Raw genomic sequence first — 12,375 nt, forward strand, 5'->3', positions numbered from 1 at the left:
ATATATATATATATATATATATATATATATATATATATATATATATATAAGGAAGTGGCTGATCTAGAGAATTCAGCATACTTCAGAATACAAAGGAAAAACGGCGAACATGCAAAACACAGTGAAAAGCAATTAAAATATGCTCTTGGATCATTGCACATGCTGCCTGTAATAAAGGTTCTCAAATTTTGCGAAACAGTAGGTCTGCTTACCAAAGATAGCCATTTAAAATCTCTGGGCAATTAATTAACAACTACATGCGAATCAAATCGACCGTTTACTCCCCTAGGGGCGCGCCTTCGAATTCTGCAATACATTTTTCCGCAAATAAATGGCCCCGCCCCTACAAATTTAACCAAATCCACTTTTGTTTTGAATATGGTAGCTGCGATCACGTAAGCTATTCTCGACATGCGAATAAAGCTACTGCAACACTAATGAATTAAAATGCTAAAGTACTTAAAGACGTACTCTGAACTGCGTGATTATAAACGAAACCTCACCTCTTATTAATTAATCACAAACAGGAGCGATTGCAAGACCTACGTTCCGTGGCGATGATCACACAAAAGATGAGTCAAGTGTTCTAACAACTGTTCCTTTTTCGTAACAGACGAATCTGATATCGCAACAAAGATATGAGCTTTGAACCAACTCTCTAATGTATCTCTGAATAAAAGGCAATTTAAAACGCGCATCTCAACGGAATCTGTATTATTAAGCGGCTATACGAGCCACGGTTCCACTTTAATGTTGCCTATCTAACGACAAATTTTAATTCCAATATTTCATATCGTTATTGAACTATACCGGTTACTACGTTTTCGCTGTTCGTGCAGTAAAACTAATGCATCAAGCCGACGTTTTAATTTGTACTTCTTTAATACTAACTCTATAATAACACATTTTGCAGACAGTATACGCGTATAATACTGAATGTACATGTAAACCCACATAATAAGGAACCACACACTGGAGCAATATTTCACAAATCTTAATCCCGTGTTCACCTTCGCCACCACCGATTCTACATGTTCGCTGCATTACATTTATGTTCGTAACATTATCCGTTCATATTTGAACGCTGTGACTGCTCCAGAGGTTTACCTATATTCATTTTTTAATTTATCCAAGTCATGAAATATTTTCCATTACCACACCAACAAGAAATACTGTAAGTCGTCCTGCGAATTGTTCCCGTGTCACTGGAAAAACAAAGCAATTTATCCTGTTTACAAGTAGGATAAAACATTAAGTGCACAGAACGTCGGACCAATATCGCTGATGTACGCGTGTTACAGGATCCTCGAGCGTATTGCAAGCTCCAGCATTTTGACGTTCCCAAAATTAATTTTTGACTACGGGGTGCGCGCCGATGTGAAACTTACTGGCCGTTTAAAACTGTGTGCCGGACAGAGACTCGAACTCGGGACCTTCACCTTTTGCGGACATCTGCTCTACTGACTGCGCTACCCAAGCACGACTCCCAACTGTCGTCACAGCTTAACTTCCGCCAGTACCTCATCTCTTACTTGAGAAACTCCACGTACTCCACGTAAGTTCTGCTACGAAACTTGCAGAACTAGCACTCCTGGAAGAAATTATATTGCGGAGGCCTGACTTAGCCACAGCCTGGGAGGATGTTCCAGAGTGAATTTTTACTCTGCAGCGGGGTGTGCGCTGATATGGAACTGTGTTCCTCAAGAAAAACACTTTCTCAGTCAATCAGTAAGGATTCAGGAAAAACCACTCGTGTGGAATATAGCTTGCTTTATCCATACCCGAAATCCTGCAAACAATAGAGCCAGGTGTACAAGAGGATTCGTGTCGCTAGGTTTCCGAAAAGCGTTCGACATTGTACCACGTTGTGGACTGCTAAACACGATCGTATGGGGGTATCATCGCCAATATGCGATCGGTCTGAAGAATATTTGACTAATACAACCCAGTACGCTATACTGGATGGCGAAATGTTATACAGAAACGATACTAACCATATGTGCGTCCCAATGAAGCGTATCAGAACCGTTAATATTCTCAACATTCGTTAATGACTTATCACATAGGATCAGCATCGCTGTAAGATTGTTCGCTGACGAAACTGTTGAGAACAGAACACGAAAGAGTTGTGCGAAACTGTCAAATGGTGCATTAAATGACAACTCTTAAAATATGGATATATTCAAGCTACTACTAATAAAGGGGATGGAACCTGATTGCAGCCCATTATACGACTAGTGGTGGACATCTTAAGCATGTGGAATCGTACAGGCCTAAGTAAGTCTATTTAGGGTTAATATTACGAAGCGATCAGGAATAGGGAAATATTTAAAATCAGTTTTAGACGAGGAGAATTGAAGACTTCGATTTGCTGGAAGGATTCTAGGAGCGAGCGTAGAAGACGCTAGTGGGAGCACTTCCAGAATACTGTTCCAGTCCTTATCAGGTAAGCAAAGCAACATACATAGAAAGAATTGAGATAATTGCTGCTAAGATCTAACAGATAGGCATAGCCCGTACGAAAATGTAATAAAAATGCTCGAAGAACCTAAAACTGGGAATCCTTATAAGAAAGGCGACGCAATTCTCGCTGAACGCTCTTGGAAATTTGGAGAATCTGTATTCGATAAGAGACTCAGCTATCATTGTTCTGGCACCGTTGTACCCTCCGTCACGCTATATACAGTGGCTTGCGATGTATACAGGATGAATCAGCTGCCCTACCGCAGACGTTTTGCGCAACCCGCAATACTGACCTGGCTTTCATAAACCATGCGCAAGAACCATGCTCAAGATGTTCATATTCTTTCACTCGCTGTGTACGAACTAAAGGTCCTGCAGGGAAACTGAGCAGGGCCTTTTTGTGGGAAATTTAGTATCTTCCTACGAAGAGGTCCTATTCATTTTTTTTCTAGAGAAGTAATTGTTTGCGCGTAGCGAGCGTAAGAATCTGAAAATCCCGCGCGCGGGTTATGAGGGCCACCTGTAACATTTTGGGCTGGCCGTAGTGGCCGAACGGTTCTAGGCGCTACAGTCGAACTGCGCGGCCGCTACGATCGCAGGTTCGAATCCTGCTTCGGCATGGATGTGTGTGATGCCCTTAGGTTAGTTAGGTGTTAAGTAGTTCTAAGTTCTAGGGGATTGATGACCTCAGAAGTTAAGTCCCACAGCGCTCAGAGCTATATATATATATATAGTTATTAGTGGATGAGGGGATGGAGAGTGTATAGGGAGACTGGAACCAACACCAAATAAACTTCTTGTTCAGACTGTCGTATATTCATATACTGAATGCTGAATTTGGTCTTCGGGGTATTATTTGCCGTTAGAGGCACGATCAAAAAGCTATTTTACGTTCATTTCTAACTGCAGAATACATGAAGATCATTTTCGCACAGATGTCCGTGTTCGTGCTTTGTGACAGCGATAAGCTCGCTCGCTCGCTCGCTCGCGCGCGCGCGCGCGCACACACACACACACACACACACACACACACACACACACACACACACACACACACACACACTTACGATGAAGATCAGATATATTTATGTGATGTGAGTTTCGTGGTGCGGATCTCATGTTAAACTGCAGCTGTACCTACCGTCAGTTGGTCTGGTCGATTCTTCATAACGGCAGAAGGCAAGGACACGCCTACTTACGAACAGCGGCGTTTGGCCCGCTGACCCGGTGACTAGTTTCTTCCAAAATGTGAGCACATTTTCTTCGTTATTTACAGTCACCTCGAACGAAGATGTCAAAATTCTATACTGCATGCGCAATGCTTAATTTTCAATTGCAGGAATTCAAACGAATGGTATTTACTTTCATCGCATCAATCATAGCCGTGCAACGAAATTGTCGGGTCTATGATGTTCATACATTATTTTTTTCAGCTCGGCGTAAACTCTGTAGTATACCACGCAATCTATACATTCGAAATTTACAGTATCTAAGTGAGATCCAATGATCCGTCATTACATAACGGTAAAATGACCTAAAACCTATGTGTTTCGTCTATTAGATTACGCAAACTGTTCATCGGGGAAACAATGAATCTGTCTATAGGACTTTGCCTTCAGCAGTATGGTAGTTTTCAGTTCCTCAGTACATTCCCAATGAAAGTAATCGAAGTACTACGCATTAAAGATGGAGCAGTGATTTAAAGGAACGCAGAATAAACAACCCAAACCTCCGTATATAGCTATATGAATAGCTGGTGCCCGTCAGAACGAACACTGAGTGTACTTTGCTTCAAGAAGGTATTTAGCATGACGGAAATAATAAAATTGAATACTTGCACAATGTTGTAATTTAATAACAATGACAAAATTGCCACAATAAAGAAACAGTGATGCAATTGACGCTGGGATTAAACTTCAAAATATTTGATGACATTATGTGAATAATAAATGTTTAGCTCATGTACTGTACTATCGGTGTACTGTGGGAAAAAAATGCTACCAACGAAGAGGACTGATACCTGAGAAGAAAAAAAAAACGTGACTCAAGAAGGAAGTTGTAAACTACAATAATATTACAAAGTATCGTGAACCTAAAAGTGAGCTCTATTGAACGTGCCAAACAGCATTACGGGCTTCTTGTGTCAACCAAAACAGATCGTTCCATGAAGGGTAAACTGATGTCCAATTACTGATATATCAACTTCAAAATCATATACACCCCCCTCTTCCTGTACTGGCAAGCCTCACCCGACATAACTACGAATTTGGTTTCCAACTTTATTAACGAAGATGCTCATCCCTTCACTTATGAATCTGTGATAGGCTTTGATAACCTCCCAGTAACAAAAAAAAATTGGGAGTAGTATAAACTGAAGGCTGTCTTGATATTCAAAGAACCTATCAAATTTCCTGAAGACACATCAGAGCAGATTTAAATTTTTGTGGTACTTTTACGCAAATTCGAGTGTTAAACGTTACACAAAACATGGGTATTCTTAAGATTATCAACTGAATCATGTTTTTAATCAGAGATAATACTTATAAAGTAGTTCACTGTGTATAATATTTTGATGTATCACATATCAGGACAAAATGCGTATAAACAGGCTTAAAAATCATTACCAATTAATTAAATTTTCGGGAAAAATCACTAAAGATAACATTTATTAAAGGTATATAGACCTTATTGATAACCTGTCACGAATTCCATCCCAAAATACGAATTTCAACACTCAGCATTAAAATATATGGCTTGTACTTTTTGCGAAGTTCTCTCTCTCACACACACACACCCCATCTGAAAAACCAAGAAGACACTGAGGAACGTTAAATGTGGAGATTTGTAGGCCATCAACCACGATTGCGTGGGAGTGGTGATTGTAAACACTGACAACGATCGGTAATTATTTCAAAGGAAGTAAGCTAATTCTACTAGTCTTGAAACAGAAAGGAATGAATAACTATTTGCCAGAATCGTATGGTTGAAAACACGCGTGTGTGATGAAAAAGTCCTTGGTTCGTATTGGATGCGTTGTCTTCTCACTGTGTGATGTCGCGTTGTTTATTCAGAGCAGTCCGCTCTGAATTTTTACACACTATGCAATCGAGCAACGAGAAATACCACCACATTCATACATGCATATATGATCTATTTATCCACTGAAAATGAAAAAAAAAGGAACACAGACTTTAAGTAAGCAACAGGCGAGTCAGTACAGTTGACTAACCAGTGCTCTCCGATTTAATCTGACATCAGTTCGAGTATTTATAAGTAATGAACAATTTCGAGACTAAATTATTCGTGCTTGCATACACGCAAAAACAAATTTCGGACACTTTGTGCTAGTAACCTTTTAACATGATTTGAGAAGTGATTTTAGTTACAATTCAAAACCGGCCTCCTTCGAAGACGTAATATTAATTTACATATATATTGTCACAGGAAAATCAAAGAAATCTGTCATCGAATAGCCGATCGGCGAAGTTCCGATCTTGTGCGAAAACTTACCTCAACAAAATCCTACCGGTATGTTTGTATCATTGAGACAGTAATTTTGGCAGAAATCAATTTACTGTTTCTATGCGCTCTAGATACATCGCACAGATTTAAAATTACTTACTCGCCGATTATCTGAATGCGATCACCTTTACACATTAACATCATTTTTGCATTACGGAACGACCACCAAACAAATTTTTGAATATCGTTGGCGCACTACGTGCTTCATGTTATCGGCTGGGAAAGGCGCGGTCTCTGGGAAAAAATAGACTTAAGTTACATACCTTTTTCTGCTGTTTTTCCCATGCTGGATCGAGAAGTCCTTCTCGCTCCCATTCTTCTTCTTGTTCCATGTATCCATCCCCGTACTGGTCTATATTATTCACTGCGTGTTCGGTCATCGTTGCGGAAAGTCCCTTCCACGGCAAGAATATCGAGGCAGGGCGTCCTCGGTCACCGTTCAAACCCTCCTACAGGGCTCCTAGCAGTTCTTCTCTCGCTCAGCTAGAGTTGGGAGTGAGTGGGGATAAGTAGTGGGGGAACCGGAAACGATGACCAACAGCATCAGTTGAAAATACAGTGCCTGAAAAGTGAAATGTTCGATCCTATTCATGAATGTTTAGAAATGCATAACGGAAGATGCTTGGCTACAGGAAGCTTAATATGCAAACTACATGACTGTTTTGAACGGAATTGACTTGTGTAGACAACAAACAAAACACAGTCTATTGTAATCTCAGTTTCAACATGGCTGAAAGGGGTACTGGTGAGTACGACGAAAATTAAATTTTTATTCACGAAGAAAAACAGTGTTTTCAACTCTCAAGACGTTGTTACCTCAATGCAGTTGATGAGAGCGTGACTGTATTATACGCCCTAACCCTTGATTTACGACTCCTGTAATTGTTTGTTTAGTAAACAATTCTACAGTGAACATCAATATATTTTGACATATACTTACGTGTGGACTAAAAAGTATAATTTTAACAACACTTATGGGAACTACGCTCTCACTATAAATTAACTAACACTTATTCCAGCAAACCTTCCATTTTTTGTCGTGCCACTCCCACTTTAAATGTCTTTGATTGGTTGTAATTAGTGAATTGTAACTGAGAAATGTTTTCTTCCTATAGAAGGTTGGGTTAAGTTCTTCCGGGAAGCAGGAATTCCTGCAGCAATAGCTGCAGATTATGCTATTACATTCAATGATAATCGCATACAGAGGAATATGCTGTTGGATTTGAACAGAGAAATACTAAAGGAAATGGGCATTACGTTGATAGGAGATGTCATTGCAATATTGAGACATGCAAAAACAGTTCATGACAAGGTAAGGTAAATAACAAAATTAATTGTTATAAATGAATCAGCGTTATTTTGTATACATGCTACGTATGTTTGCTTCATAGAGAGCACGAGAAAGAATTTTGGCTGCACAATCATCACCACAAAAGTCTGCATCCCGTGGCCAAAAAGATGGAACAGAGACATCAGTAAAGGCAAGGAAACACAACGGTGAGTTCCAAAATCATTCACATATAATGACGGTTCTCCACAAAGAGTACTATCAGCGTATGTGATACAGTGTATTTATTATGTGTTTAAATTTCGGCACCGTAATAGGAATTTTACGACATTGATCCATATTGAGAGTATGGTCCAGTTTCACTTTGTGTGTACTGTGAACATTTAGGCTAACTTTCATTCCATGAGAGAACTTATACATTGTAAAGGATGCCAAGACTTCTTCCAAATTTTAGAATATGCAAAAACAAGTTGACACTCTTTGTCATTAAGCCATTAGTGTACTGTCGCATCGTTCTGTCTCAGTTATATGCTATCTATGCCTGCTATCATATGCTTAATATCACATAAATTTGGTCAGTGTTGGCCAAGTCTCATATAGTGAACTTTCACACTGCTGTCAACTTCGAATAAGTTTCAGTAATCACCATTGTGCGCATTGTTGGAGTGTTATCCATTCCAAAGCTCATGGTTTTTAGTGTCATTCTCCTTCATTTCTCATGATGAAGATATTACTGTAATTATGATAGTTACAAAAATTAAAACACATCTGACACATTAAATACTGTAAATTATGATGAAATAAAGGTTATGTGTAGAAATATGTCTCAGAACTTGACTGTGTCAGCCTTGGATCATATATCGAAACTGTGGATCTTTTATCGAAAATTGTGTTGGGTGTAGTGTAAGATAATGGAAACTGACTGCAGTTAGTGATAAACATGATCTTTATTCAACAATTTTGAAACACCAATATTCAGCAGCTTGAATATGCTGGATGAAACCTCTTTTTGATGTAATAATATTGACTGAAGCTACGTAGTATGATTATTTACTTACAGTCTTGCCCACCTTCACTAGCATTATTAAAAGGGTCTAGTGAACAATGTGAGCTACTGCTACTTTCTTTTAGGTTTGTTTAGTGTTGTTAGTGTTTTTTAACAGTAGGTCATTCAGTTAATATGGGTGGTGGCTTAGATTGTGTGCTGCTTATTAGGTGCTTGTAAGTATAGTATTGGTATCAGGTGTATTGAAGATCACAATACTGCTGTTCTGCTTTGCACATTATTATTTTTTTGATGGCGGTTTTGCAGACACAGATAGATCTGTTGTGCAGCCTGAGTTTATAGGTTTGTAACAAGCTGTCAAAACCCACAAATGTCTTCCAGTAGGAAGCGATCAAAGAAGGAAAGAGAAATGAAGACAGTGGTTACCAACTTATCTATTGCACAGCCCAAGGGTGTGAATGCATCTTTTTTCCCCTGTTCTTACGTCATAGCTCTACATCCCTGTGAAAACCTGTTGTGTTCCACTGTGAAAGTATATTTTCAAGTTTTTAATAGGCTTTGAGGCATTAATAACACCATGCTAATCGTAAATTTTTCATGGTGGAGGTCCTGTTACTTTGGCAACTTTTGTTTTGCTAGTATTTTCGTATACAATAGTCATTTCTTAATGCTCATAACTCCAACATTATATGTCACCAATCTGTCAGCATGTTATCACATTGTTTGCTAATCCCAGTTGAAAATATTAATACTGCACAAGGGAAAACTCTCAACTTGGAAAGAAAAAAAAGTACTGAACGTGTTATGCTGTGGTAACAGTGGAGCGTCGTGGTAGAACCAGGCAGTGTGGTGTGCAAAGCATTGCTGGCGAAACAAACCATTTATGCTTAGTGCACATGATTATACCAGCGGAGTGGCACTGAGTGAAGCTGACTTATTTGTTTTTGAGAGTGCCGACAAGAATATTCAAGTGAATGCGGCTGCATTCAGACAATGCCAACAATGCTGCATGTAGCATAGTCAGTGCTGTTGCTGGTGCTTGGGTTTCTTTTGTCTACTGTTGAGGAAATGGAATCAGCAGAACGCTTGATAGCAGCATGGTATCGAAAAACGTTTGTTGAAATATTCTTTCTCTGGATCTAAACTACATTGATTTTAATATTTAATAAAATGACTCAACATTGGATGTGCCTAATTTCCAGTGAAAAGAGGCTTTACAACTGATCTCTTTGGTAGTAGAGTCTTTCAGTATATTAAGCTCCTCTTCTTGCATCAGACAAAATACACTAGCAGAATGAAATCTACCACTTTCACTTTCCTTCCCATATCCCCCAACATTGACGATAATCTGTTTCCTGATAGGATTTGCATCTGCTTGTTGTACAATTGAATGAAAATGTTTATAACCATAAAACACTGTATCAGAAATTTCTGGGCATTTTAGACAAATGTGTTTTCACTGCATTTGGAAAGTTCTGTATATTACATAAATCATTTACAGTATTTCGAACTCATCTTCTGAAGGCACTCTCATGTGGTGTGGCTGTGACGCCACAATTCTTACTATGGTTATGCGTCATATTGTAAATGTCAGAGCTACTTCTGGTTCCGAGAAACTTGTAACAATTTTCGTTTCACCACCTGTCAGTGATCCTTAAAAAATTACATTTTCCCATTGAAAAAAATCTCTAGTTATTTTATCAAACTAGGTAAGGAAGTTACGCACAGTAGCCATATGGCAACCTACTCTCTTCTTTGTGTGCTGTCATTTGCAAAAACTTTGTTTTGATATCTCAAACCATTTATGAGATACAAGAGAGTTGTAAATATTTCATTCTCATCTGGATTCATAAGAGGAATGGAGTGTGCTATATATAATCCATTTTTTCCAGAATGGCGTGAGTTAAAGATATGCCAAGTTTAAAGAAAACTAAAATGTGTTAATTACATTTGGCACATAATAACATATGACCTAATGTGCACCACACGTGAATTCACAACGACCTGTATTATTCATTGCCAACTATTCGACTTGCGTGCAGTAGTTTAACCAATTTTGGACTATCACGATAACTATGATGATTAAGGAAGTAATAAGCTGTGCATCAAGAAGCTGATGAATGATGCTATGAGATGCGCAACAATAATTTTAAATAATGGCTTCTTTAAAATTGTTTGAAAAATATTGTAGATTGGCTGGCTTGCACATTTGCTGTCCTTGAAGTGAAAGGAACATGCCAGCTGCCGCACCACTCCCTGGCTCCACTATACCTGGACGCAAAGCAGTGCCGTGGCAGCTGTCCGACACACACTGCTCTGTTGCATCACTCCATTCTAAACTCCAAGTTACTTAGCAATAAGTGCAAGTGACCTGAGGAATTGAGAATAGGGCGTAATGTCAGTGTTAATGTAGCTTATCTGTGATGTAAAGAATATCTGCACACTGCCATTAAAACACAAGTCACTTCAGTTGACAAGTTGTCACATGCAATGCTTGTAGACTGTAGGACCGACTGTGTATCTGTGACATAAGTAATCATAACACACAGCTGACCACAATATGCACACATAAGTAGGCGTCATGTAAAACTGTGTATGAAAAAAACACATGAAGTTGGAGAAGACTGTTCTCTTACTGAGAAGTGTTGTGATAACTGACAGTTGACAGGAAGACCATTTGAACGAGAAAAAAATTTACTGTTTTTATTTTTAATGTTAATAGTAGGCTCAATCATTTCTCGAAGAGCTTTCTGTAATTTTAGAAGTAGCAACAGTGTAACAGACTTCACTGTTGTTAGTAAACATAAAAATGGTACAAAAGTTAATAAGAGGGAGATTATGCTGTTAGAACTACAGGACAAGTTTTGCTCTCAGTTGAAAAGTACGTAGTCAGGGAGCACAGCATCACCAACATTTTCATACCAAACTCAGGACTCTACCAGGTAATAAAAGGCTTACCGGTGTGTGAGGGTTTTGGAAAAGGATGGGACTACTCTTGGTGTGGGCTGAAAGAGGTAGCCCTTGACGTGGTTGCTTGTTTGGACAGCTATTCAGTTATTAAGATTAACAGGATCCTGAAGGCTGTGGAAAGTAAGATAATAAGGAACTCCAAAAAGTGTTGAGGTTCCTGACAATGAACACATTGTGATAGCACCTGTTGAGACTTCCTTTGGTTGAATTATGCTAAAGATAGTGTAAGGTCAGGATATAATTGTTGCTGAAGTGGTAAATTTTCTACGTGGATTTTAGTTTACTCATGCCCAAATTCCTGTGGCAACTGTAGGAGAGCTGCTTCTCTTTTTAGTATTAAGTCAGTTATAAGACATCCTTTCTTAAGAGAGGTTCTTTATATAATGACAATTACTTCAGTAAATGGGAATTGCAGATCAGAAGCCCTTGTGAGCTTGTTTCATGAGAAATTAGAGGTTGAGTTAATGAACTGCTGGTAGACAGTGACTTGAGTGTTGTTTGTCTCTCAGACCATTACTCACATAGAGAAGTGTTACAAAATCTGCCTTTAGAGGAATATATCATATCCAGTTTCCATTTGTTCCAACCATAACATTACTGTCAAGAGTATTTGCTTATCAGAAATTTTGTGTGTTATCTATGTGACGGTACAAGAAACAGACAAGACTTTGAAATTAATATCTTGTACGCAATTACACTTCATCGTTTCCCCCTTTCCTGCTGCTTATACTCTGTTTTTGTGTCCTCTACCTCCTAGCAGAAGGCTTAAAACATTGAGTTTGTAGGTGTGGGATATGATGTGGCCATCTCACACAGATTTTAATGTCACTGACAATGGCTGCAGAAATTTAAAGAGTTTTTTCCGTTGATGATAGTCATCACTCATCGTCTCCAGAAAAACTTGATGGGCATCTGCAATAAGCAAACTATATAAAAATTGATTTATGAAAGTGGGTACGTCACAAATTCATACTCTTTGCTAAATTTCTAGTGTTTCAGTCCAGCTGATCTCTAACATTGTTTTTGCATATGCTTCTTTTCCTGTCATTGTTCAATTTGGACTCTGTCCATCTTTACCACTGAGTGATGTGGTGTGGTGTTTGACATTGGAGTTGAATCCAACAGG

The 12,375-nt window shown here is 38.7% G+C and overlaps 2 protein-coding genes across 4 annotated transcripts in view; one reads left to right on the forward strand and one right to left on the reverse strand.

Moving 5' to 3' along the window:
- LOC126291620 (alpha-actinin, sarcomeric) overlaps positions 1 to 6,365 on the reverse strand; it is a 443,231-nt gene extending 436,866 nt beyond the window's left edge. For both annotated transcript variants that reach the window (XM_049985169.1, XM_049985168.1), the window contains exon 1: positions 6,249 to 6,365. In XM_049985169.1, the coding sequence (XP_049841126.1) occupies positions 6,249 to 6,365 (117 nt within the window). The remainder of the gene's footprint in view (positions 1 to 6,248) is intronic.
- Positions 6,366 to 6,608: 243 nt separating this feature from the next.
- The window catches only part of LOC126291621 (uncharacterized protein C19orf47 homolog), a 51,269-nt gene continuing 45,502 nt past the window's right edge, over positions 6,609 to 12,375 (forward strand). For both annotated transcript variants that reach the window (XM_049985170.1, XM_049985171.1), the window contains exons 1-3: positions 6,609 to 6,730; positions 7,101 to 7,297; positions 7,377 to 7,482. In XM_049985170.1, coding sequence (XP_049841127.1) covers positions 6,712 to 6,730; positions 7,101 to 7,297; positions 7,377 to 7,482 — 322 coding nt within the window. In that variant the 5' untranslated portion in view covers positions 6,609 to 6,711. The remainder of the gene's footprint in view (positions 6,731 to 7,100; positions 7,298 to 7,376; positions 7,483 to 12,375) is intronic.

This window comes from Schistocerca gregaria, chromosome 9, assembly GCF_023897955.1.
Source record: "Schistocerca gregaria isolate iqSchGreg1 chromosome 9, iqSchGreg1.2, whole genome shotgun sequence".
Taxonomy (NCBI): domain Eukaryota; kingdom Metazoa; phylum Arthropoda; class Insecta; order Orthoptera; family Acrididae; genus Schistocerca; species Schistocerca gregaria.